The following is a 22,962-nucleotide window of genomic DNA, read 5'->3' as shown; positions in this document are numbered from 1 at the left end:
TTGCTTTTACGCTTATTTATTTGACATTCGAAAGCTGCGTACAGCGATGTCCAAAAGGAAACAGTGCATTTGTGAACAGAAAAAAGAAAACAGTGCATAGGAGTATATAGACCAAACAACAGAGAAAATAAAGAAGGAATATGGCGACATCGATTACAGCGCGCGCGACAATAACATCAAACGCGCGTTGCGCTTGGTATTATCAGTGCTAAATAAAACAATTCGTGACATAGCACAATTCGGGACGCGCGCTAATAAAAAGAATGCTATGAAAAAACTGGGAAAAAAAAAAAAGTGGGAACGTTTATCTACCGCTCTCTGGTGACTGTTTTACGGTATCGTGCCTTCATAATCCGATCGCGTTTTCTTATTTTATTACTATTTCACATTTTCATGCTTTCATTTTTTTATTGTTCCCTGTTGTAACTCTTCTGTAACCGTATTTAATAATAAATGGTTGTTTATTATAACACACACATTACCTGTGCGACGTGCCAACGCCACAGGTGGCTTTGTAGGTCAATGGCTGGCTGGCAGAGCAGTACGCACACAGTCAAATAATATGAAAGTACGTCGCGGAATACAGTAAATCTATCGCACAGCTTTAATAGAAAAAGATGAACAAATCAGCTCTCGTTCAAAACATTTCAAAAGGTCTTAGACCCGTGCGCAAACTTTACGGCAGGCGAGCAATAATTTATGTCTGTCAAGGATTTGTAGGTTATAGATGGAATATAATAAAACATTCTGGCTTTACCATATTTGGTATGTATCCCAGAGCACTGTAAAGACTTATAGTAACTTGCTGTAGCTTTCCTGTAGCTTTTATTATCATCGCCACTTATTATTACCATATAGATGCCCCCATCGGGCGTTATTTGTGGTGTCTGAAGACCAGTGCGAGTTTCCGAAGCCACAGCAAAGTGACTCTAAGGCTAATACAGAATAAGGCGAATAAATGCAGAACTTTTAAGAAGGGAAACAAAAGAAAAAGTTTATGCACTATTGTTAAGAGAAGAGCGATGCCTGTGTGTTATTTCAGGAGCAAGATGAATCTGTAATACATTTAAGTTCTTTATTTTCTAACGTTTGTATTATTTTGTATTCGCTGCGTCATAAGCGATAGCCTTGGAAGCAGCTAGTTTGAATAATTTGTACGAAAGGCAGAATATGTCGGTAACAGCGGTCGGTTAAAAGCATGCTAGTGAAAAAGGAGTATGCTATATATAGGTATGCGTGGAATGTTCATCATTAAGCTACTACATTTACATTCTCTCCTCTTCTATTAGTCTGTCGGTTTACTGGGGCTGTAATAGCTTCGCTTTTGGCTGTTCTGTATTGTTTCATATTTCAGTATTTTTCAATTTGTATAAACCTGTCGACCACTGGCAGTTTACCATTCTTTTCGTGAGCACTTCGCGCTTAACGTGCATGCAGGGGATGTGCATTGACCAGCACTGTAACAAACATAACAAAGATATATTATATTATATTATATTATATTATATTATATTATATTATATTATATTATATATTATATTATATTATATTATACTATATTATATTATATTATATCATGTTATATTATATTATATTATATTATATTATATTATATTATATTATATTATATTATATTATATTATATTATATTATATTAGCCGTGTTTAACTCTTCTTAAACCGATTAAGACGTGCGAAAACACTGTATGACATGGTTTGGCGTGGTTTCGCTCTGTGGTTTAGCATTGAGAAACTGCTACAGATTGCGTCTAAGTGTTAAACGTCTTTATTTCACAGAATTGAAATTGGTCGTCGGTTCGAATCGCTGTCGCAAACTAGCCTCCAACTTCAGTGGCAGACAGATGCTAAATGGCAAACGAAACAGTATGACGTCATCCTGAATGCTAATGTTAGGATTTTGATGAGAATGAGAACAAATCTGTCGCTACATGGAGGTCTGTTGCTGATGTCTTATAAGCCTACGGCGCAACTAAGGTGGCAAGGGGTGGAGAAGGGGGAGGAAGGGGGGCTCCGTGCATGTCGTCGACTCATCGCTTTGATGCCTCGACAGCGCCTGTGACGTCACAAGTTGGTGTGGCAACCATTCGAGGCACAAGCAAGGTTTTCGCCCGTCTATGACGTTCGCATGGGTGATTGTCGCACTTGGAATGCAGACTTCTTCTGAATGTTATTTTTCGCATTATTTCCGACTGACTTCGTGCTGTTCGCTGTCTCATATACGTGGCCGCGTGCCGTGCCTCAATGGTTTCAGATCGTTACGACCTGTGTGTGTGTGGCCCCTGAACAAACGCGCCGTTCGCAAATAAACGCTATATGGCACGTTGCGAACGGTGAGGGAAGTGTGTTTGTTTAGGCGGCGGACCGGCTTTCCGACCGTTGTGTAACATCGCGGGAGTTATTCCCGGGCCGAGAGCTCGTCGTGTGCATAATGCATTCTGTGCTTTGAGGTCGCGGGGAAGGGGTGCGATATTCTTGCCTGCCGACTTCGCGTCATTTCTGTCCAGTGTTGGGAGCTCTACAGTCTCTTACCTGAGCTTCGAAAGGCGCACTTTTATAATTATCTTATTATTTGAAGAATACCGATTACCTTCTTCACGTGCAAGCAGGATTGGTGAAGCTATTTATCCGTTAGTAAAAAAATTTCGGAGTTCACTGACGTTAATTGATACAATTGCCAGTAAGCGTTTTAAGTCGCTTAATAAACAGACAGAATCGCCGAGAATCGATGAACCATTTTCGCATTCACGTGACGAAAATATGCGAAAGATAAAATAACGAAAGGGAAGACAGGTTTAGGGTGGAACAGGGAGCACCAACAGAAGAGGAATAACTTGACGATTTTTCAGAATTGCTCCACTGTGTGACCAAATGAAGACCTGCGATTGCTTTTAAACAGTTCCTTTGATGCAAAATAAGGGCGTCCGTGATCGGCTAAATAATAGCTTTGTTTCATGAAGTGCGAGTTCCCTTTAGTTTATCCTTCACTCGGTTCTGATTATTCAGCTCGCATTATTATTTTGGTAAGCGGATCGGTACATTTTGTGCCTGTTGTGTTCATTTCAATGGTAACGGCCTATAATAATATCTCATCTTTGCGTGCGTCTGGCCTCACAATGTATGTTTAGTACAGCTGATGCCAGCAATTTTAGTGCGATGTCCTGGAAGCAGTATGCCAAACTACATAACATGCCAAATGGCATGCAATCACGTCACTTCCGCCACTTCTAGCGACGCTTCTTCTCCATAGCGTATGCGAAGCGACTCCGTACAAGGCACCTTCATCTTGATCCTTCGGGTGCCGCCGCATTTCTCTCTAGGAGTTCCTCATGAGAGAGTTTCAGCATAGCGCCGCCATACTCTGCTGGTGGCGGCTGCTGCATGCGATAGCGAAGTATGCGTTAACGCTACGCTGCAAGACTCTTTATTAACCTGCCGCACTTCACACGCCCTTTGCGACCGACTTCGCGGGTAGCGAAACAAGTCTTACAAACTTCCTTTATTCTGCGCGTGACGGCATTAATCTTGTCCGGGGTGGGTGAGGCAATGGGATGATGGCTTCCGCGTTGACACAGTCCAGCTCGCAAGAAGGGAGCGCGCACACTCTGTCGCAACAGTCTGCTATAGATACTCTCTCCGCAGCCTTTAAATCATCCTGGTTGCGAAAGCATCACACTGAATCCTCCGGCTTATTACTGTATAGTGTGGCCAGTTTTCAGAGGAGCTGACCGACGCAGGCGCCCCCTGCGAGCCCCGATATTGGCTATGCTATTTATCACCGGTAGCTTTCTACTTGTGCCCAACGCTAAGCAGTTCGTTTGACGGTCGCAGGTGGGTCATCAGCCGACGACGAGTCATTAAAATTTGGACCAGGCAAGGTTGCATTTCTTCTCCAACTTTGTTTTTTCTTTTTATTTTCTTCGTGGTGAAGCAGAGCCCGACGATTTAAAGCTGTTAAAGTCGCTCTCTTCATCGGCGAACCGTGGATGTCCTGATCCACAGACGGGAGCACTGTTAGGTGTGTGCTTGCCCCGTTAATGGAATTCTTCTGGGGTATTTCGAATCCGTGCGCTTGCTCACCCTCTGCATGACGCGGCTGTCACGTGATGCGGTTGCATGTTGAACTAACCTTTATCCTCACGTTTTCGTGGCTGGGCCTCAAGCGTGACTGATGACATGATTATGTGTTGCACCGCTTGTTCGTCCACAGGTGTCCTTCTCATCGCACCGAATGACCAGGCTTCCACATGAACTCCACGCTATACCGAGTTACCATCGGCCTTCAGGTCCACACTGCGTCGAGCGACCAGCCTTCAAAATGTGCTTGGTACCAGACCGTGTAGTCCAGGCTTGAAAACGTCCTCCGTATTTCACCAGGTGGCCAAGCATCGAGATGTCTTCCATCCGAGTAACCGTGCTTCAAAATGTCCTTCGTAACACATCGGGTGACCGGGCTTCCGGATGTCCTGCACATGTCTGCAGGTTGATGAGGCGTTCTCCTCATGACGCCGACGTCCCATGCCGGACTTCTTCCGTTTTGCGTGTCCTCCTCCAGCACGGCACTCACCGATCAAGCCTCTACGGGAGTACTGCGTGCGTACTGCCTTTGTTTTGCAAGCGTACGTGCCCTGCGTGCTTCAGGGATAGCCGCAGCCTCCCGCTGCTGTAGTTGCTGTTTCTTTTTTTACACCCCTTCTTCCTCCCCTTGTAAGCATTAAGAGAAAGTGCTGGGCCGCTCGGCTTTTCCTGTTTCTGGCCCACTTGGCATAATTCCACGTACTCACACGCAACGCGCGCACAGTTACACACACACAGACACACGCACGCACGTTCCGCTGTTTACGCTCTGTGGACGGATGAGGGAAAGCCCCGGGTGAGAAGAACGGCGGGATGGCAGCGCCGCGAATAAGGGTTCGCCCCCCCCCCCCCCCCCCCCGGTCGCGCGTCCTTTGTGGTGTGCAATGTGGAGCACGTGACGGACGACGACTCTGCATTGTTCTCTGTTTTTCCGGGTGTCCCCGCGTCCCTTCGCCGATCCTTCTCTCTATATAAATTCGGGACGCTAGCCAACGCTGCGGCGGCAGCTGTGTCGTCGACGACGACCTGACAGGCGCGTCGTTTGTTGGTTACGCGTTTGATGGATGACGTGTCTTGCGCTGGATGTGCTTCAGGAGTTGATATGTGGCAAGATCTCTACTTTTCGTCTCTTTTTTTATCCTGCGTGTAATCGAAGAGATTGAATAGGCATTCTTCGTTTCGCGTACCTTTCGTAAGGAAAGGAATTGCTCCGCAGTTATAACATCTCTCATCTTGCGACAAGTTCTGAGCGCTCGCCGTACGCCGAGAGAAAGAGAAAAGATATATATACACATGAGCCGTTTGCGCGAGGACCCCGTGGAGTTCGCAGCTGCGGTATCATATTTGAGTGCATAGTTTGGTTTCCTCTTAATAATCAAGACACGGAAAGAGAAAGCGAGACGTTTTGCAAGCTTCATATACGTCATTCGTGTTGAGAAATTTAATTGAACGTCGTGTACGTTCCGGACTGGTACGTGACGTCAGCGGCGGTGTTTCTCTCCTTTCTGATTCGATCCGCTGTTCTGGTTCTAGTTAGGGGTTGGGTAAAAAAAAAAGTTAAAGTAGCAAGTTTTCGAAGTTTTTCAAGTGGTGTAATTAAATCCACTGCTATTCTCTTGCGCCTTCCCTTGTTTCAGAGGCGACCGGGCGCTTTCCCTTTGAAAATGAGCGACCCGCCGAAAGGTCGACAATGATTATAACGATCCAGGCCTTCTTTAGGGAGTGATAGATGCGCGAGTGCTTTGGCGTCGAATCGGGGTGCTCATTAAGGGAACAAAGGAAACGAGCGGTTATTAACGTTCAGTTAACTGCTAATGACTGTCGAATTATCTACGTTGGCCCCGTCTATATTAAATGAGGAGTATAGCGCCACTCATCTGATATTTTATAACCAGCAGACTCTTGAAAGGTGCCTTGACTAGTTTCTAACTAGCAGCTGAGGGAGCGCTTTTAGCAGAAAACGCTCTCCCTTAATCTTCTTCAGAGACACAGCGTTCACGAACATCAAGCATAATAAAACTTAGCTATTTTGCGTGTATGGCTGGTAGGCGCGTGTTCAGTGGTAGTGATATGATGTATATGTTTAGAATAACAACAATAATCAATCAATCAAGCAAGCAATCAGTTAATCAATTTTTATATTAGTGTGCGCAGGAACAACCAACCATATGTCTAATACTGCAGCACAAATAAGAATAAAAAATGCACACGCAAGCTTTACACATACAGATAGAAGACAAAAGAAGGAACAAATAACACATGAAGTGGAATTTAGAAAAGGTGAGTCACGTATATGGAATGAAAACGATGAAGTCTTGAAAAGCAACACGAAAAGCATCCAATAGAGAGAACAAAGTACAGTCAAATACAATAAATAAATGCAGTCATTGAAAGTGATCTTATTACAGATGCGAATATACAGTGTTAAGGTTAAAATATATATAAAACAATTTTGAATTGAATATAAAAGGGCGCTGTGACCTTCCAAAGAAGCGAAGAGAGCGAGTTTCCGAAGATAACGTATAATAATCAATCAATATCTATCGATCATTCAATCTTTATTTAATGCGTGCAGGAACAACCATGTGGTCTTCGTGCTGCAGCTCAAATTAAAAAGAAAAATGAAAATGCACACACAAGCTTTACACACACGGATAGAACACAAAATAAGAAATCAATAATAATAATAATAATAATAATAATAATAATAATAATAATAATAATAATAATAATAATAATTTATACCCATCCATGATGGAGGAGGCTGCGGGTAAAAGTCGCTTTAGGTTCGTTTTGTTTAGTTTGTAGGGTTTAACGTCCCAAAGCAACTCAGGCTATGAGAGACGCCGTAGTGGAGGACTCCGGAAATTTCGACCACCTGGGGTTCTTTAACGTGCACTGACATTGCGCTGCACACAAGAGGGCGACTTGACTAGAGTCGGCAGCACGGTGGTCGGCAGCCCCCTTTACAAGTCAAAGATACAAAAGAAAATAGACGTAAATAACAATTTACTCTTATGACATCATTACTACGCGGCCCCTATAAAGCTTTATGGTGACCTCCCATTATTCGGGGTCACTCCTAGTCAATCGTGTAATTCTAGAAGAGAGAACATTTTTATGCACTGCAGAGGAATATCGAAGACTAGTGATGGGGAGCATGGCGATCTTCATGTCGCTATTCTTAACTTCCGATTCATTACCGCGCTGCTCTCTCGTTGAGGGCATATACATGAAGAGGGAAGCTCCTTGAATGCGTGCGTTTCTACATAGCATAGAAAAAATCAGGAGGGCGGCCCTTGCCCTTCTGTCTTTATCAGACTGCCGATATAACTTGGCACCTGGCGGCTTCGAAGGCTGGTCTGATGGTGACTATACGAGCGCTACTCGCTGATTGCCTTCCATCTTCGCCACGGGAGGCGCTGTTTACTACACTGCATCATGGCAAACGCTGTATAAATCAGTTTCTCCCTCAGTGCCTCAAATTCGCGGAATGAAAATGCGGTATTAAAGGCACTATCGCGTCTGCTCTTAAGACGAAGCTTAGGCATCCTTCTAACATTGTTTTAGTTGACCTCGCCTGCAAAAGACGAAAGTTTTGACGAGGAATGTAATGGAAACGAAAGCATACTGCTTTGCTAGCCGTACATTATATTGGGAGTAGTAAGTATCAGTTCGTGCGAAATTTGAGCTGCTGCGACAGAGAATCCGTCGCATCGTACGTAATAATAATCGGCCTCGGCGGCCTCTTTTCGATGGAGGCGAAAAGCAAGGCGCCCGTGTGCTGTGCGATGTCAGTGCACGTTAAAGAACCCCAGGTGGTCGAAATTTCCGGAGTCCTCCACTACGGCGTCTCTCATAGCCTGAGTTGCTTTGGGACGTTAAACCCCACGAACCAACCAATAATAATAATAATAATAATAATAATAATAATAATAATAATAATAATAATAATAATAATAATAATAATAATAATTGGTTCAGAGGAAAGGCTCCGTATCTGTCACACTTGTTTCTGTGGATACCTGAACCACGCTGTAAGAAAAAGGAGCGAGGTGAGAGTGAAAGTGGAGAGGGGGGGAGAGGAGCCGTAGTGGAGGGCTGCATCGTGCGGGCTGATAATTTGAAGGCTTAAAAGCAGCTGGACTTTAGGTCACTGTAAAAGATTGGTTGGTTTGGTTTGGTTTGTGGGGTTTAACGTCCCAAAGCGACTCAGGCTATGAGAGACGCTATAGTGGAGGACTCCGGAAATTTCGACCACCTGGGGAACTTCCTTAACGTGCTCTGACATCGCGCAGCACACGGGCACCTTGCTTTTCGCCTCCAACGAAAAGCGGCCGCCGAGGCCGGGATTCGATCCCGCGTCCTTGGGCACAGTAGTCGAGCGCCATAACCACTGCACCACCCCGGCGGGGCGGGGCGGGGGTGAAAGTGGAGAGTGGGAGAGAGGAGCCGTAGTGGAGGGCTCCATCGTGCAGGCTGATAATTTGAAGGCTTAAAAGCAGCTGAACTTTAGGTCACTGTAAAAGAAGAGAAAAACGGGGCGAGAAAAGGAGTGTTTAGAAGGAATTTAAGATGTACCGAACACTTATAGACAACGTACCGCCGTGCGCGTATACTCTCACTCTGCAATTGCAATCTTGATGCTAAGCAGAGATGAAACCTTAGCATACTGCTCGAGGCGGAATGTGTAACCTTTCACGCTGACGTCACTGCAACTCACTCGGAAACCCTGCCGAGCTCACGACAACGCAGCTGTCGCCCTGTTCTCTTTACTCTTTCCTATTACTTCTTGTGCGGCGGAATGTGAATTTTCTCTTCGCAATGCCGAGGTCAGACCCTGCTCCGCGCTCTGCGCCACTAGTGTCGGATGCGAGGACGCTTTCGCGACGAGTCCGTAACTTTGTTCCCCAGACGAAAGAAAATTTCGAGAAGTCGTGTAAATATCACTTAAACTGAAAAACGAAACGAAAACAAAACGGCAGTGTCGAAGGTCGTTCTCCTGTTTTCAAGAATAAAAATAGATAACATCCCCGAGCTTGGCGCCCTCCGTATCGCCACGCATGAGAGCGTTTTGGCAGTCAGGCAATGGGGAACGGCAAGCCATGTGTGCCGTGTAAACGCAGATATAATAAGCATGCAGTTTGCGTTGCCGCTCAGCTGTGGCTGTCCGGGCCTTTTCAAGCACAGCAAACACGCACTGTGAAGGCTACTTCATATTGAACTGTTGCCTTAACGAAAAGTTTGATTTGGGGAATTTATCTTTAGAACCAAAATCAGATCCCTAAGGCGTATAATTTCATACTGTTCCATAGCTCTAGAGCTCCTTATTTGGTAAAACTTGCCTAGCTGATCTTGTTTGATTAGAATCAGACGCTCGCTTCTTGAACAGAGCAGTGCACCTGACCTGCAAAGGAAGACTCGCGTCAGTGCCGCGGTGGCTCAGTGGTCAGGATGCTCGACTACTTAGCCGAGGTGTCGAGTTCGATCCCGGCCTCGGCGGCAGTACATCTACGGAGGCGGAACGGAAGGATCTCGTGTACTTGTGAGATGTCAGCGCACATTAGAGAACTCATGATCATCAACCCTTTCTGAGCCCTGCAGTATGGCGTCCCTCACATCCTAAGTCGCTAAAAAACAAATTCGCCCTCCGATAGATTACACTTGCCGCGGTAGTTCTGGCTTTAAGTTATACTATCTGAAACTCGAGCATAGGGCTATAATATTTATTTTTAGAAGTCCTTTCAGGTCTGCTGCTTATGTTCGCGTTAATACGGTAGCTGCGCCCCGCCGCCGCCGCCGTCGTTTCTGGGGGCGAGACGTGACTTCGCGACGACTACGCTCAGTGGCGAAGCCGCCACATCTTCGTGAGCGGTCGACGTGTGTACGGACCGGAATTCCATTATACACCGTCGAACCAGATGCGTCCTTAGCTTCTCGTCTTACCGTGCGATGCACGGGAGTCGAATCTGACGACGCTGATAGCGTTGCGTCACACTGGCAGCCCCACTGTATCGCCCCTACACCCGTCGCACTTGCTCTACACTTGCTGACGACGTTGTGGGCGTCGCAAGCGCATTGAACAGCTTCAGTGGCTCGCGAATCTTCGCTTAATTATTCGCTGTTTTGTTCTTGTTAGTGAGACGTGTTCTTTGGACTCGGATCGTTGCTGCTGCCAGTAGTGCCATATGTATCGGTGCGGAAATGCGTCGCGCGTTGAGACATTCGATGCTATTTATGGTGCAAGTGTACGAAGTGCGGGCACTCTGCCGACATATACCCTTCCTGAAGTGCATGCTGTCCCTGCTGTGAAGGCTAGGAATTTCATTTTTTTTTTTCATTACGTTTTGCCGTTGCTTATACGTACTAGTGGCCACAAAATAAAACGGAACGCGGGTTTGGGGAAAAAGCGGTCTCCTTCATCCGGGCTACTTATGAGACTAACAAGGGGAACATCCGGGTGGCTCACACGCATCCAAGCTATACACATATACACCCGCTTGCAGGGCGCGCCGCGAAACGAAATTTTGTTCGTTCGTGTGCTCCGTTTTATTGTGGGCACTAGTACACAAGTAGTATATTAGAGACATACCGGAGTCCTGTAAATATATTTAGCAGAGGTTCGTTATGGGTTACATATAAAGTAGTGTTAACGACGTAAAAAAATAAATAAAAGCACTTGCCTCGATTTTGTGCTGGTGTGGTTGGCTATGCTGAGGATGGGTTGGCAGTGAGATCAAGCGAAGTAATATTGACGTACTAGTACAAAGCCCGCACTATGATGCTTAGCATGCTCGTCGGATGTTTCCAACCAAATGATAAAAAGCGTATATTTTTGCGAGTTGTTCGTCACTGTTTCCAGAAGCTGGTTAAAGGTGTAATCACATCACGTTCGGTCGTGTGCGACGCACCATTCCGGAGACATAATACGCAAAAAAAAAAAAGGGTGTGTCTGTACTCCTTTCATGAGTAATTACTCACTGATTGCGGTGTGTATCTATGGGGAAGTACGCGTGCACCGCTGTTTCTATAGGAGGCGTGCTGTTATAGGGAGCGGCGTCAGTTCTAGGGCATTGCATCAGGCTTTTCATTGTCCCTTATCTACTCTTCTTTGAAATCTGTTACTCCTACTACTAGTACTGCTACGTAAGAGTGCATCCGCGATCACCGAGAGGAGAGAAAGGAAATTTTTCTCAAAATTTTTATCGCATGCGGCATCGAGCGGGAACTTGCCAACACGTCAAGTGTTTGTTACACCCTGTTACACGGACTGTTGAGCCCCAATCCGATGCAGTCACACGGCAGCTTCCGCGAGGCCGTGAGACTTTCCGTGAAGGTGGAGTGGCGTCCGTGTGCTGTGCGATGTCAGTGCACGTTAAAGAACCCCAGGTGGTCGAAATTTCTGAGTCCTCCACTACGGAGTCTCTCATAGCCTGAGTTGCTTTGGGACGTTAAACCCCACAAACCAAACCGAAGCTTCATCTGCGTTCGTGCAAACGCGTTTTGGATTAAAATCTCCTCCGAGAAAATTCCCAGGGTAGGGTGAGCCAATCGGCGTACCCGGTGTCAGTGCTGTGCAAGTGGCGGGGTGTCAGATCTGACGAGGTATGTGTGAACTGGTAGTATTTCCTCATCATTGTTGCTTTCACAGTACTTTATTTACTCATAATTTCTTAATGGAAAGCGCAAATACAAATAGATACTATCGGAAAACACCCGCCGCTTGACTTACTTGACTTAGCGTGTATACGTTTCGAGACGTTTCGAGCCACTTGGCAGCGAACCTTATAACGAGCGCCTCGTTAATATTTCTTTTTGAAAACCTCTTCTTCTCGCATTATTATCTCGTGAATCGCATCGCATCTTCTCTATTTGTGGCACATGATTGCGGCCTCGATATGACCTGTTGGTAACCAACATAACGTCGTCTCTGTCACGTTGATTCGGCGATGTCAGTCACGCTATTTGCGCGTGGTTGCGGACGCGAGTTATAAGAGGTCTGGTTCGGAAATTGCTTGTTTACGCTCTTCTGCAACTCTTTCACTCTTATCTTGATCTGGTGCGAGGGCTTCCCGTGTCGTCGGCTGCATCTTATCACTATATGGCGCTGTCGCGCCTTTCTTATCTGGGCGCGCCACCTCCTGAATTGCCTTGTTTCTGACATGTTCCTAAAGCCGGGTCGGCCTTGCTTTCTGCGGGTTGTGAGTGCGGGTGTGATATGGGTGTATCTCGTGGGTGGAGATGGGACATGTGATCAGCTGATCATAGAAAGCGGCATTCCGTGCGATGTACCGACCGCTGAGTGGACGCCGATGCAAGCGATGCGAGCGAGAGCGCATGCGATTAGATAAAATCGTGGCGACACGCAGCCACTGTCGGGACACCGTGGGAACGGCTGACGCCGCGCTGACGTCAATGAATGCTGCGGTGCTGACGACCCTCTCGAACTCGCTTGCGATATACGCTAGCCACAACGCAAAAGTATGGTTTGAAGGTTTGAATCTGATGCCTTTTCCCTTAGAGCACATATATATGGTACTTAAATGCGCGACTCAGTTGCGTTTCCCAGAAAGCGTTATTTTGTTACTTGGTTTTAAGTCAGAGTAGTAGTGGTGGTAGTAGTAGTAGTAGTAGTAGTAGTAGTAGTAGTAGTAGTAGTAGTAGTAGTAGTAGTAGTAGTAGTTGTTGTAGTAGTTGTTGTAGTAGTAGTAGTAGTAGTAGTAGTAGCAGTAGTGGTAGTTAGTAGTAGTAGTAGTTAGTAGTAGTAGTAGTTAGTAGTAGTTAGTAGTAGTAGTAGTAGTAGTAGTAGTTAGTAGCAGTTTTTATTGAAGCACAACACTTAGGCGCCTAATACATCGATGGCCTGCTGGACGAGCAGTCGCTGTTCTTCCTCATTCTCAGCACTAATCCAGTCCACCCAGATCCAGATATTATGGGAAGGGGTGGGAAAGAAACCCGGTTGCATCGCAACCGGGCAGAAAAATAGGCAATGAGAGAGGTTGGCATAACGGGAAGGGCAGTTGGGGCATGATGGATCTGCCGAAGGACATGAGCCTCCCGTACGGAGAGAGAGGATGATCTCGGCCGCCCTCTAAGGACCTGGGCGAGGGGATGAACGGTGTCCGATAACGAGTTTCACGGGCGAGCTGGTTCGCCAGCTCATTGCCGTCAATCACCGAGTGTCCAGGGATCCATCGGAGGAAGATGGGGCAGGGCTACAGCGCAACAAGTGCGGCCTCGAGCTCCGTGGACAGATGAGGTGTGAGATTTTTTGATTGAATGGCACAGATAGCCGCCTGGGAGTCAGTGTGGATAATATACTGAGGCACAGGTGGGAGAGAATAGAAACTTTGAATGACATGAATGATGAAGAGGACCTCGAGCGAGGTAATATCCGGAGGGTGGAGAAAGGGGCCGTTAGTGTGAGTGACAGGGGTAGACAGGATGAGGATGAAAGAGGATCTGACTTCCGGACCCGCGAGGAGCCACATAAGAGGCATCCGTGTAAGTGAATCCATGGGTATTGAAGGGCGAACTGTGATGAGAATCAGCATCATGGCGGTCAGCACGCAGGACCGGCGACATATTGGCTAGAAGAGGAAGTATACGGAGGTTAGTAGCCTTTGGCGGGAAGGAGTTGGCAGAGGGACTCACTGGATGGGGGAAATGTTAGACTGGTTTAAAAGCCAGCGTCTATGAACTGTGCCGGAGAGGCGAGCTACCTTTCGGTCGCGGTGAAGGGAAATGAGACTGCGAAGAGGATGAAAGAGCCCGGTGGCACAAAACTTATCGGTGGGATTGGTTATGAGAAGACGGAGAGAAGCTTTATAAAGGCCGTGAAGAGCTGTTGCGAATGTTTAGCTGGCTCTGCGTGAATGAAAGATATGGTACGAAGTAAAGGAATTTTTTAAGAGCCAGGGTATGAGCCAGTATACAGGCGTGAGCTTCCTTCAGGCCAGAGGATGGTCTCAACTCGGCGTAGTAAATGGGTTACACACTGACAGGTAGAAACGGGCATGGAGAGCCCGGGCATTTTTGGAGGCGTGCAGAGGCATGGCAAGAAGTTTTGTGAGCTCGGATAGGCAGAGTGATTCAAAAGTAGGAGTTCTGACTTCTCGGGCGCGGGAGACAGGCCTGCATGGTGTTAGATGTGGGACCCTCGGTTCGGCTCTCACTCTGGTCGATCTCCTCAGGTCCCGTCCCAAAGAGATGGTGAGCAGTAGGAGGCTTGGAGGAATGAGCAGAGGCGTACGGCACAGAAGACATTACATGAGATTTATCTACATATTTAAAGGAGTACAGGAAAGTGAGATGAGAAGCATATTGGGAGCTTAAAATAGAGCAAATCGAAAGCCGTCCGTAGGCTGCTTAAATACAGTCCGTCGTCCGCAGATCCCTAGAGTTGGGGACTTCAACTGCTTCTGGATCGTCCAATAGCCTTCGAGCCACTTCTTAAGCTTCACCCACCACGTAATTCATCACACACATCCTTGCACACCGTTGGTGTAGAGTGCACCTCTGTCCAGGAGTCGCATGTTCGACCCGCTCGATGATCTCGGTAGAGGATGTTGTGGCTTCTTGCAGTCACGGGCCGCAATTCAGACTTGGCGCCAGCGGGAAGCATCAGATTCACAGTCCCAGGCTTTGACCGTGAGAACACCACCTTGGCTTGCAACACAACACGACCGGACGCCGAGTCGGCGTTCTCATACAGCTCGCCCGCGCAACCTTCGCTGAGCCGATCACGTTATGCGTGTTCATCATCCGCCTCCGGCCTTGATCCAAGCCGTGAGAACCAAGGCACCGACAGGCAGTCGCGTAGAAGTGGTTGTCTGGCGCTCGGCGAAATATCGAAGGGTTGTCTTACACCGCCGCGTTCTACCGAAAAAGGAGCTAGCCGTGCGTGGAGCCGCCGCCGCCGCCGCGTCGTCGCCTCTCGAGTGGAACATCCGTCCGCGTGGAAGGGAGCCGAGCCTTCGATCTTAACGATGGTCAGGAAAGGAAGAAAGATATCCAATCCCAGCTGAATGGTGTCTTGAACATGGCCAGGAGATCCGCGTGAGCACCACAGTGTGATGTCGTCGGCGTAAAAAAAGTGCCGAAGATCGGGAATAGACGATAACTGAACCGCGAGAGGAGCCATGGCGATAATAAAAAGGGTGGAACGGTACCTTGCGGGGTACCGCGGGTGAGACGGTGGAGTGTAGAAATCCAACGCTCGGAAACAGGCCTCGCGATTGGAAAGAAAAGCTCGAACGTATTTATACATGCGGGAGCCGCAGTCGGTGCCGGAAAGGCAGGTAAGAATATGGTCATGGGAGACAATCGAATGCCCTACGGACGTCGACTGTGACCAGGGCGTGAAACTGAGAGCTACCACAGGTGGAGAAGGTATGAGGAAAAGATCCTGTACAGACACGTGGGTACGAAAGCCGAGGAGGGTATATGAGGGAACGAGTTTGAAGCCTCCAAATGCCGACTAAGCCTAGTGAGCGCCATTCTTTCCATCGTCTTTCCGACACAAGTGGTCAGAGAAATGGGCCGGAGATTGGAAAGATTTGAAGGCTTACCAGGTTTAGGAATAAGAGACGTAAGTGAGGAATGAATTGCATGCGTCTGCGTATTCTTTTTTTTTTTTTTTATGCAAGCTCATTCGGAAAACGTACCCGCTTGGCGGCAACATTGGTGGGAGGGCAGATAATCCATGATATTTGAGCGAGCTTGTAACAGCTAGGGGTGGGACATATAATATGGTGATGCTTCAAAAAAAAAAAAAAAACATATTTTGCCTCTGCCCTTGCCACTAGGTATAACGGGCTTAAACCAATAGTAAGAACAATGAATGGGGATTGCTAAAAAAAAAATAAGAAAATAAAATAAAAAGGGAAAATAAAAAAAATATCTACTATCCAGCCCAGCCGCCGCCACGGCAACGGGAAAGTCAATAGCGGATTTATTTGATTAGATGTTTTCACTGAAGTTATATCGCATTTTACATGATTCTTGCTGATAACAATTGTTAGTTAATGTAGTTTTCGGGGTCAGAGCAGGATCGTCGTGGAGGCCAAGCTTTTGATGTGTGGAGGGGGCAGGTGGAGCCAGGCTTGTATTGCCTGGATGCTGTTTCTTGCGGAGATGGTTGGTGGACGGCTTGGGCTCTAGATCTTAGTACAGATTAGATTAGAGGCCCCCCACCCCTTAATTTTGTTCCCAGGTGTTTTCCCCTCCCCCCTCCCCCCCGCCCTCGTCAACGCACCCCCGCCCCGGTTCCCCACCCTCCCTTTCTTCTTGATTTGTTGGTTTTCTGAGTGTTTAGGTATCGCAAAGACTTCTGTTGGAGAAATGACGGCGAGGCGAGATGAGGGAAGGCCCTTTGCTTGGGCTTCCTGTTGGGTATGATGGAGGTGTAGGAAGGTGGGGAAGAGAGAGTTGGAGGGCAATATGATGGAAGGAGGGAAAGCGGAAGGAAAGAGAAAGAGAGGAAAAAAAAGGTAAAATAATGTTAATAAAAGTGTGTTTCACAGCAGCACAAAGAGCGCCATTTTGGATACTATGGTTGTTTTTGCGTTAGAAGCATTGAATTGGCCGAAATTGCGCTTACTTGCGCCAATAGGAGCGAGAATCTCTACAAGACTTTTTCTCTTTTTTGCCCCGCATGTCGCGGCTTCCAGGGTTGTCCGAATTTTCGAAATAGTTCGCGATAGCGGTTGTTATTTCATTCGCACCGCACTTATTGCATTATGCACATCAATGTGCATTTTCAGAAATGATTGTTTTTTTTTTTTTTTTTTTTCTGTCTTAACTCGTAGCCAGCTGATTCCAAACGACGTTCGCTGGTTGCAGCATTTTACAACGATCACATGAGTTACCCTTCTTTTGGGAAACCGACGTGTGCGGTAAGGCTATAGTTAGGCAAGAAAGCGATGCTTTTGACGTCATTGAGAGCCCGCGAGGGGCCACAAGCGTGTGGGATGTGGTGCTGCGGGCACATCATAACGTCGAGCCTGAGCGTGGCGGCAGATCGGCGAATCAGGCAAGCGGGGTGACTGTGCTGCGATCATTTTCGATCACCGTATCCGTCAGAGACACGCGGCACCTGCGGAGCACGTCTTGGGAACGTCGAGGAACGGACAAAACACGTACGCCTGCGCTGTTTCGGTCGCTTCCCTTTCTCCTTTTTTTTTTCTTTTTTTTTTTTTTTTTTTTTCCTATAGCTCGCGAAAGCTCCGTTTTTAATGCGGTCGCCTGTTTTGCGATTAGAGCGTGGTATACCCTGTCGATACACAGCAACTTCTGTTTGTCCTTCGTGTGCTTTGATTCATCCATATGCGCCATCTAAACGGAGCTCTGCGAGGAGTGTTCAACTCCTTGGAGTGTAAGGGTGTGCATCCCCACGCTGACGTGTATGAAGCGCTCATCCTATATGACTCGAGATATTAGAACGTTCCAGTGAAGTATTAAGCGTGCAGCCACGGCTGCAGTTCGCGCCGCCGTAATTTGATATTAATTGGATTACTGCAGCTCAACAGCCAAGTGTGCCATAGCTAGAATAAACATCATATGTACACGTGCGTATATCAGTACCTTAGTTGAGTTTCCCCTTCAGGTGGCCAGGTGAGGAAACACTTGATGACATCGATGTTGTTACTAAATTTAAGATTCAGACTCGTAACACTCACGTTACTTGGTGGCACGACAGGAAGAGTAACTATTTATTTACATATAAATAAAACAAGAAGACACAAGCAAGGAGAAAACTACTTACATGACTGACCCGTTGGTCGGACGAAATCAGCCCTGGTTTAATCCACAGCGCTTACTTTTAGGCCATCTGACTCCGCCCTTGGCGGGGACAGCAACCAATAAGCAAACAGGCAACTTTTCTCACCAATCAAAGACTGGGGAAAGGATATTAACTAACAACACTTGGGAAAGGAGAGGTCCCAAGCAAATCAAAGAGGTCCGCGTAACAATATGAACGGCACTGACGTCACCACATTCCGAACCTCTGTTTTCGCTTGTTTTCTTTCGCACACGTGCATGCGAGACTAACGTATGTCGCGTGAACAACAGCTAAAGTTCGTCATCAAAAAAAAAAAAAAAAGCCATCAGAAAGCTGTCGGTGAGAGCTCAAGCGCTACGTGGAAATTCCAACTTGACCAAGCCCTTTTCTTGAGCACCTGCAGCTCAGTGACCCATTGCGCTTCATTGCGCACCGGTCAGCCATCGCACACCTGCTACCGCACAAAGGCTGTATGCACATGCGCAGAGGGAAAGACGCGCACGTAGCAATACGAGAGTACATACGAGAATGCATACAAAAGCCCCGCCGGGGTGGCGCAGTGGAATTACGGCGCTCGACTACTGTTCCCTAGGACGCGGGATTGAATCCCGGCCTCGGCGGCCGCTTTTCGATGGAGGCGAAAAGGAAGGCGCCTGTGTGCTGTGCGATGTCAGTGCACGTTAAAGAACCCCAGGTGGTCGAAATTTCTGGAGTCTTCCACTACGGCGTCTCTCATATAGCCCGAGTTGCATTGGGACGTTAAACCCCACAAACCAAATCAAACCAAATACATACAAAAGAAAACGTCCACTGGTCCCGGATATGACATTCAACACTCAACACAAAGGGAACGAGCGCTCTGCGGCTGCGAGTGCCGTCGGCAACAGTATAGCTGCCATTGCGCCTCCATCGTGCGTCCGCGGTTCCACCAAATTTGTAGTCGCCGTGACCGAGGACAGGTGCACAGCTCGAAGTATCTACCTCGGTTTGTACGCTCTGAACGGGAAACCGAATGGCCCGAAAGTTCATCGAACTTCACAACCTTCGTGCAGGTTCGTGCAGTTGTAGTCTACTTTGGTGTTGGCGTGGGCCATACTTGAACAGGGCGCTGATGCTCTATCAACATGCGTCCGCCTTACTTCTCGTCTCTCTGTGTATATCAGTGGAGGAAACGAAGGGGCAGTCCGCTTTTGCCTTTTAATACGAGAGACATGCACTCACGCTCGAGACTGTTGAAGGTCGTGCCCTTTCACCGGGCTGTTGCTTGCTGCCTTTTTGCTTTCTTTGTTTGTCCTTTATTTTCGCTCTGTATTGCCGCCCCCATATCGTGGCGTCACTTGTTTGAACCCGCCGCTGTGGCCTAGTGGCTGTGGCTTTCATTTCCTGTTCGCAAGGCCGCGAGATCGGCCACGCGGCGACCGCGTTTCGATGTGGGCAAGAAGCAAACGACTGCCCTAGCGTCGTGCGAAAACCTCGGACTGTTGAAGTGAATACGAAGACCTCCGCCGACCTCCGCTATGGCGTCCACCAAGGCGCACGTGTCGCTTTGGGAAGCAAGCCTCGCGTACCTTACCATACTTCAGATGTTGACGGTACCAGATCGTCCTCTCGTACAAACGGGAAGTTTGAATATTTCGAAGCGAGGAGTTTCCAGCGTATGAAAAACTACGGCCTTCTCTTGAATGATTCTCTTCCGAGATATGGGGCGCATTGGTGTAGGTACGTTTCCTTGCTGTTGCCGGCCCACGTGCTATAGTGCCGGTAGAAGGAGCGCCTGCCACACCCCCATGCTGACGCAGTGTAGGACGACCGATAAAAGGGGACGGGGCGGCAGAGCCGGGAGCCGGTGTGTTGTCAGACATAGATAAGACCTCCCTGAGCAGCTCAGGCGTAGAAACTGAAACTCGCGTTGATTGCACGAGATACTGCATGCTTTGTCGACGTCGGGAATGCGGCACAGCGGCTCGGCCTGTCGCAGGACTGTACATCGAAAGTGCGGCGTACCAGTTTCGGACATGAAAGGTCAAGTGTGTGGACCATAGTCAAGTGTAATGTGGGACGTCTGTCCCTATCCTGTGATCCGCTCGTATAACGTCAGACGTGTTTACGCGAAGAAAAAATTGCGAAATTCGTATTCTGTGGGCCGAGAGCAGCAAGCTGTTTCTTGATTTCGGAGCTTAAAATCCTGAAAGGGATTATTTCGCAAATGCTTATTAATTACGCTGTGCTGGCAGGGGCAAGCGTAGCGAGGCACCGCTTCACTACCGGTACGATTACTCCCTTCCCTCCTGTATAGTATTTTTGTCATTCCCTTCTCTTACATGACCTTCCTTATTTCATTAACTTTCTGCCCTTTTTTTATTTTCTTGCTTACTTTGTATGTTCATTTATAAATTGAATGTGTCATTTCTTTCTTCTCTCTTCCTCACTTTCCTTTTATTTGTTATTTCGTGCATTCTACTTGCCTTTTTTATATTTGTCGGGTTTCGATTCAGGCGAAAAACAAGGCGCCCGTTCGCCTCAGGTGGGCGAAATTTTCGGAGCCCTCCACTACGGCGCTTCTGGTGGTATAGAAATGCACCTGCTTAGAGCAGGCAGGGATCGCATGTCCGGACCACGAGAGAGCGAAATAAGCAGGAGAATAAGAGTATTGTGGAGTGCATTTGGCGCGCGTGCGCACGCGCGCACGCACACAGTATATATATATATATATATATATATATATATATATATATATATATATATATATATATATATATGTATGTATGTATGTAAATTGGGAGCTTACTCGTGTCACCCTAGAGAAAGACGTGAAACATCCGTATATGAGTCACGTATAACATCAGAGTTGGGAACAGATACGAGAGTAGAAATAAGAAATAGAGAATAAACGAAATGGTCGCGGGCAGGGCAGGTAACCGATGATCGTTAGGGTAACAAAATGAAGACAGTCGTGTTAGCTCGTTCGCTGGGATCAGGTGGCCGAAGAGCTGGCACAGCGCAGGATTAATTGGAGGGAATGAGAGAGGCCATTTTCCTGTCTTAGATAGTTTGGCTGCTACTGAGGATATGTCACAGCGTACAACACGTGTGCGCATGCGCAGATGGTCTTGAGGCAGGTCCGCGTAATCTCTGGGAAAGTTTTTCCTGTGAATCTCGTTGCGCCTGCAGCTCGCCTGCGGCGTCATCTACGCACTGACGACGTGCACAGTGCGAAATCCTATGCGAAATCCCAGTTATGAAATGGCATATACAAGGGTGAAACTTGTACAGGGCTGCTTGGAGGGGATTGAGTGCACTTTTTCATGATGTTGGCGGGGACGCAATTCGCGTCTGCCGTGCTTTCGACACGTCTCATCAAGGTCCTTCTAGGGATGCTGCCAGGATCTTCCTGACACATACATCTAGAGGTCGTGCAAGCATGCGCGAGGGGCATTGAACGCCGTACTATTTCCGGGACGCGCGAGCACGTATGTTTGCACGTGTCCATCCATATTCCATCGCAGTTTAATGATGAAATACGTTTGTACTGGTATGTCCTGTTCTGTGCTTGCAGTGAAAACGAGAGGATTCGTTGTGTCTGCTAGGAGTGACAGTAGCCTATGGTAGAACATCGAGGACTTGGTTAAAAACGCAGCCCATGATGACGCATCACTTATGACGCTAAAAGTGCAAGGCAGAGGTGAGCACGTTCTAAAAGGGGCTACTTCCACACTGTACGGTCGTGCGCCCTGTATATAGTCAAGCACAGTGCTCACGCGCTATTCGTAATGTTGCGCACTTCAGTGTATGCGCTTGTAAGGTATTTTTGTAATGCGAAAGTGTTACTTCCCGATCGTCACTCGAATGGCCAGCGACGTTCGGCTAGCAAATGCGTTATCTGGCAGCTGCACAGCAAGGCAAATGGATGATGTCATCAAACAGCCAACGGTCCGAGAACCCAGGATATCACTTCAATGCATCCAGACCCATTCGTGACAGACGCCTTCTCCACTTGGGAATAGTGTGTCGTTCGCCCGCTGGCCGACCTCAATGTGGGGCCAGTTTTCCCGACATTTGTATGAAAATTGGGACGCAAACATTCGTCGCATACAGCGTTCCAATTTCACGTTCGAAATAGCATACACTAATGCTAGCCAAGTGGGAGGCTAGCTCGCGACAGGGATTCGAACCGACGGCATATGTCCTTCTGATTGCATGCTTTCAGACCGAGGATTCGGCGCCCGGATTCCGCGTGAAGCACGGCACTCTGTGTGGGATACGGGAGTGCGCGCACGCACGCGCACGCACACACACGCGTGCACGCACGCACGCACGCCGAATACCGGCAGGCAAAATATGCCGAGTGTACATGTCGAAAATTCCACCCGAAGCACACATTTCGTCCGAGGAAGTACGATGAATTCGCATTCAAACACGTAAGCAATCTTGTCTCGGCAGATTTTTCTTGCAAGTGCGTTTAGTAGAGCCGGAAAAAAACCTCGGAAGCCGTGTTTTAACCCGTCACGACGATAGTTCAGTGGTTAAGACGCTAGGCTACTGATCCGGAGCACCAGGTTCGAACCCGACCGCGGCGTCCATGGCGTCCAGATTCTGCAGTTATCTCGGAAATGTTTTTCCGATAACTTCAGCTACGGAACTTCGGCTTGCCTTGCATACGTTACAAGCCTCCATCGAAACGATGGGGGCGACACCATAGAGTTTCTTACTCTTACCTAGAGGGAAAGCCCTGCTGCCATCTATGGGAGTTTACATGGAGTTTCCAGACGACCAGTTCAGCCACCATGGGCGCTCAAAGCATCATGGGCCGGGGAGCTACCGAGTGCTGAACTACAACTTTTGGCCAAAACTAATGCAAAGATATTGTTCTACCGTAAATAATGACCTACCGTAAATAATGACCTATCATTCAATATTATCACTATAAATTTCAAAAAGGGAGAGAAACAGCATGCCAGTGTGAGATTTACCCTATATAAGCGATGGCTCTTTCTCCTATTGGCTTAGTTTTGAGCAGCACAAATACCAATATTTCGCACTTAATAGGCAAACTTTGAAATAAAAAAAATGTTATGAAAATATTTA

General features: G+C 47.6%; 1 protein-coding gene across 3 annotated transcripts in view; it reads left to right on the top strand.

The window, feature by feature from the left end:
• Window positions 1–22,962, top strand: part of Aps (diphosphoinositol polyphosphate phosphohydrolase 1 Aps) — a 63,168-nt gene that overhangs the window by 26,259 nt on the left and 13,947 nt on the right. The window contains exon 2 of one of the 3 annotated variants that reach the window (XM_084579271.1): window positions 4,228–4,610. The exons of the other annotated variants lie outside the window; for them this stretch is intronic. Coding sequence (XP_084435397.1) covers window positions 4,536–4,610 — 75 coding nt within the window. The 5' untranslated portion in view covers window positions 4,228–4,535. The remainder of the gene's footprint in view (window positions 1–4,227; window positions 4,611–22,962) is intronic. 3 annotated transcript variants of the gene reach the window in all.

This window comes from Amblyomma maculatum, chromosome 9, assembly GCF_055883805.1.
Source record: "Amblyomma maculatum isolate TAMU_Amacu chromosome 9, ASM5588380v1, whole genome shotgun sequence".
Lineage (NCBI taxonomy): Eukaryota > Metazoa > Arthropoda > Arachnida > Ixodida > Ixodidae > Amblyomma > Amblyomma maculatum.
Note: the sequence above shows the minus strand (reverse complement) of the source record. Positions and strands in the feature narration are given on the sequence as shown.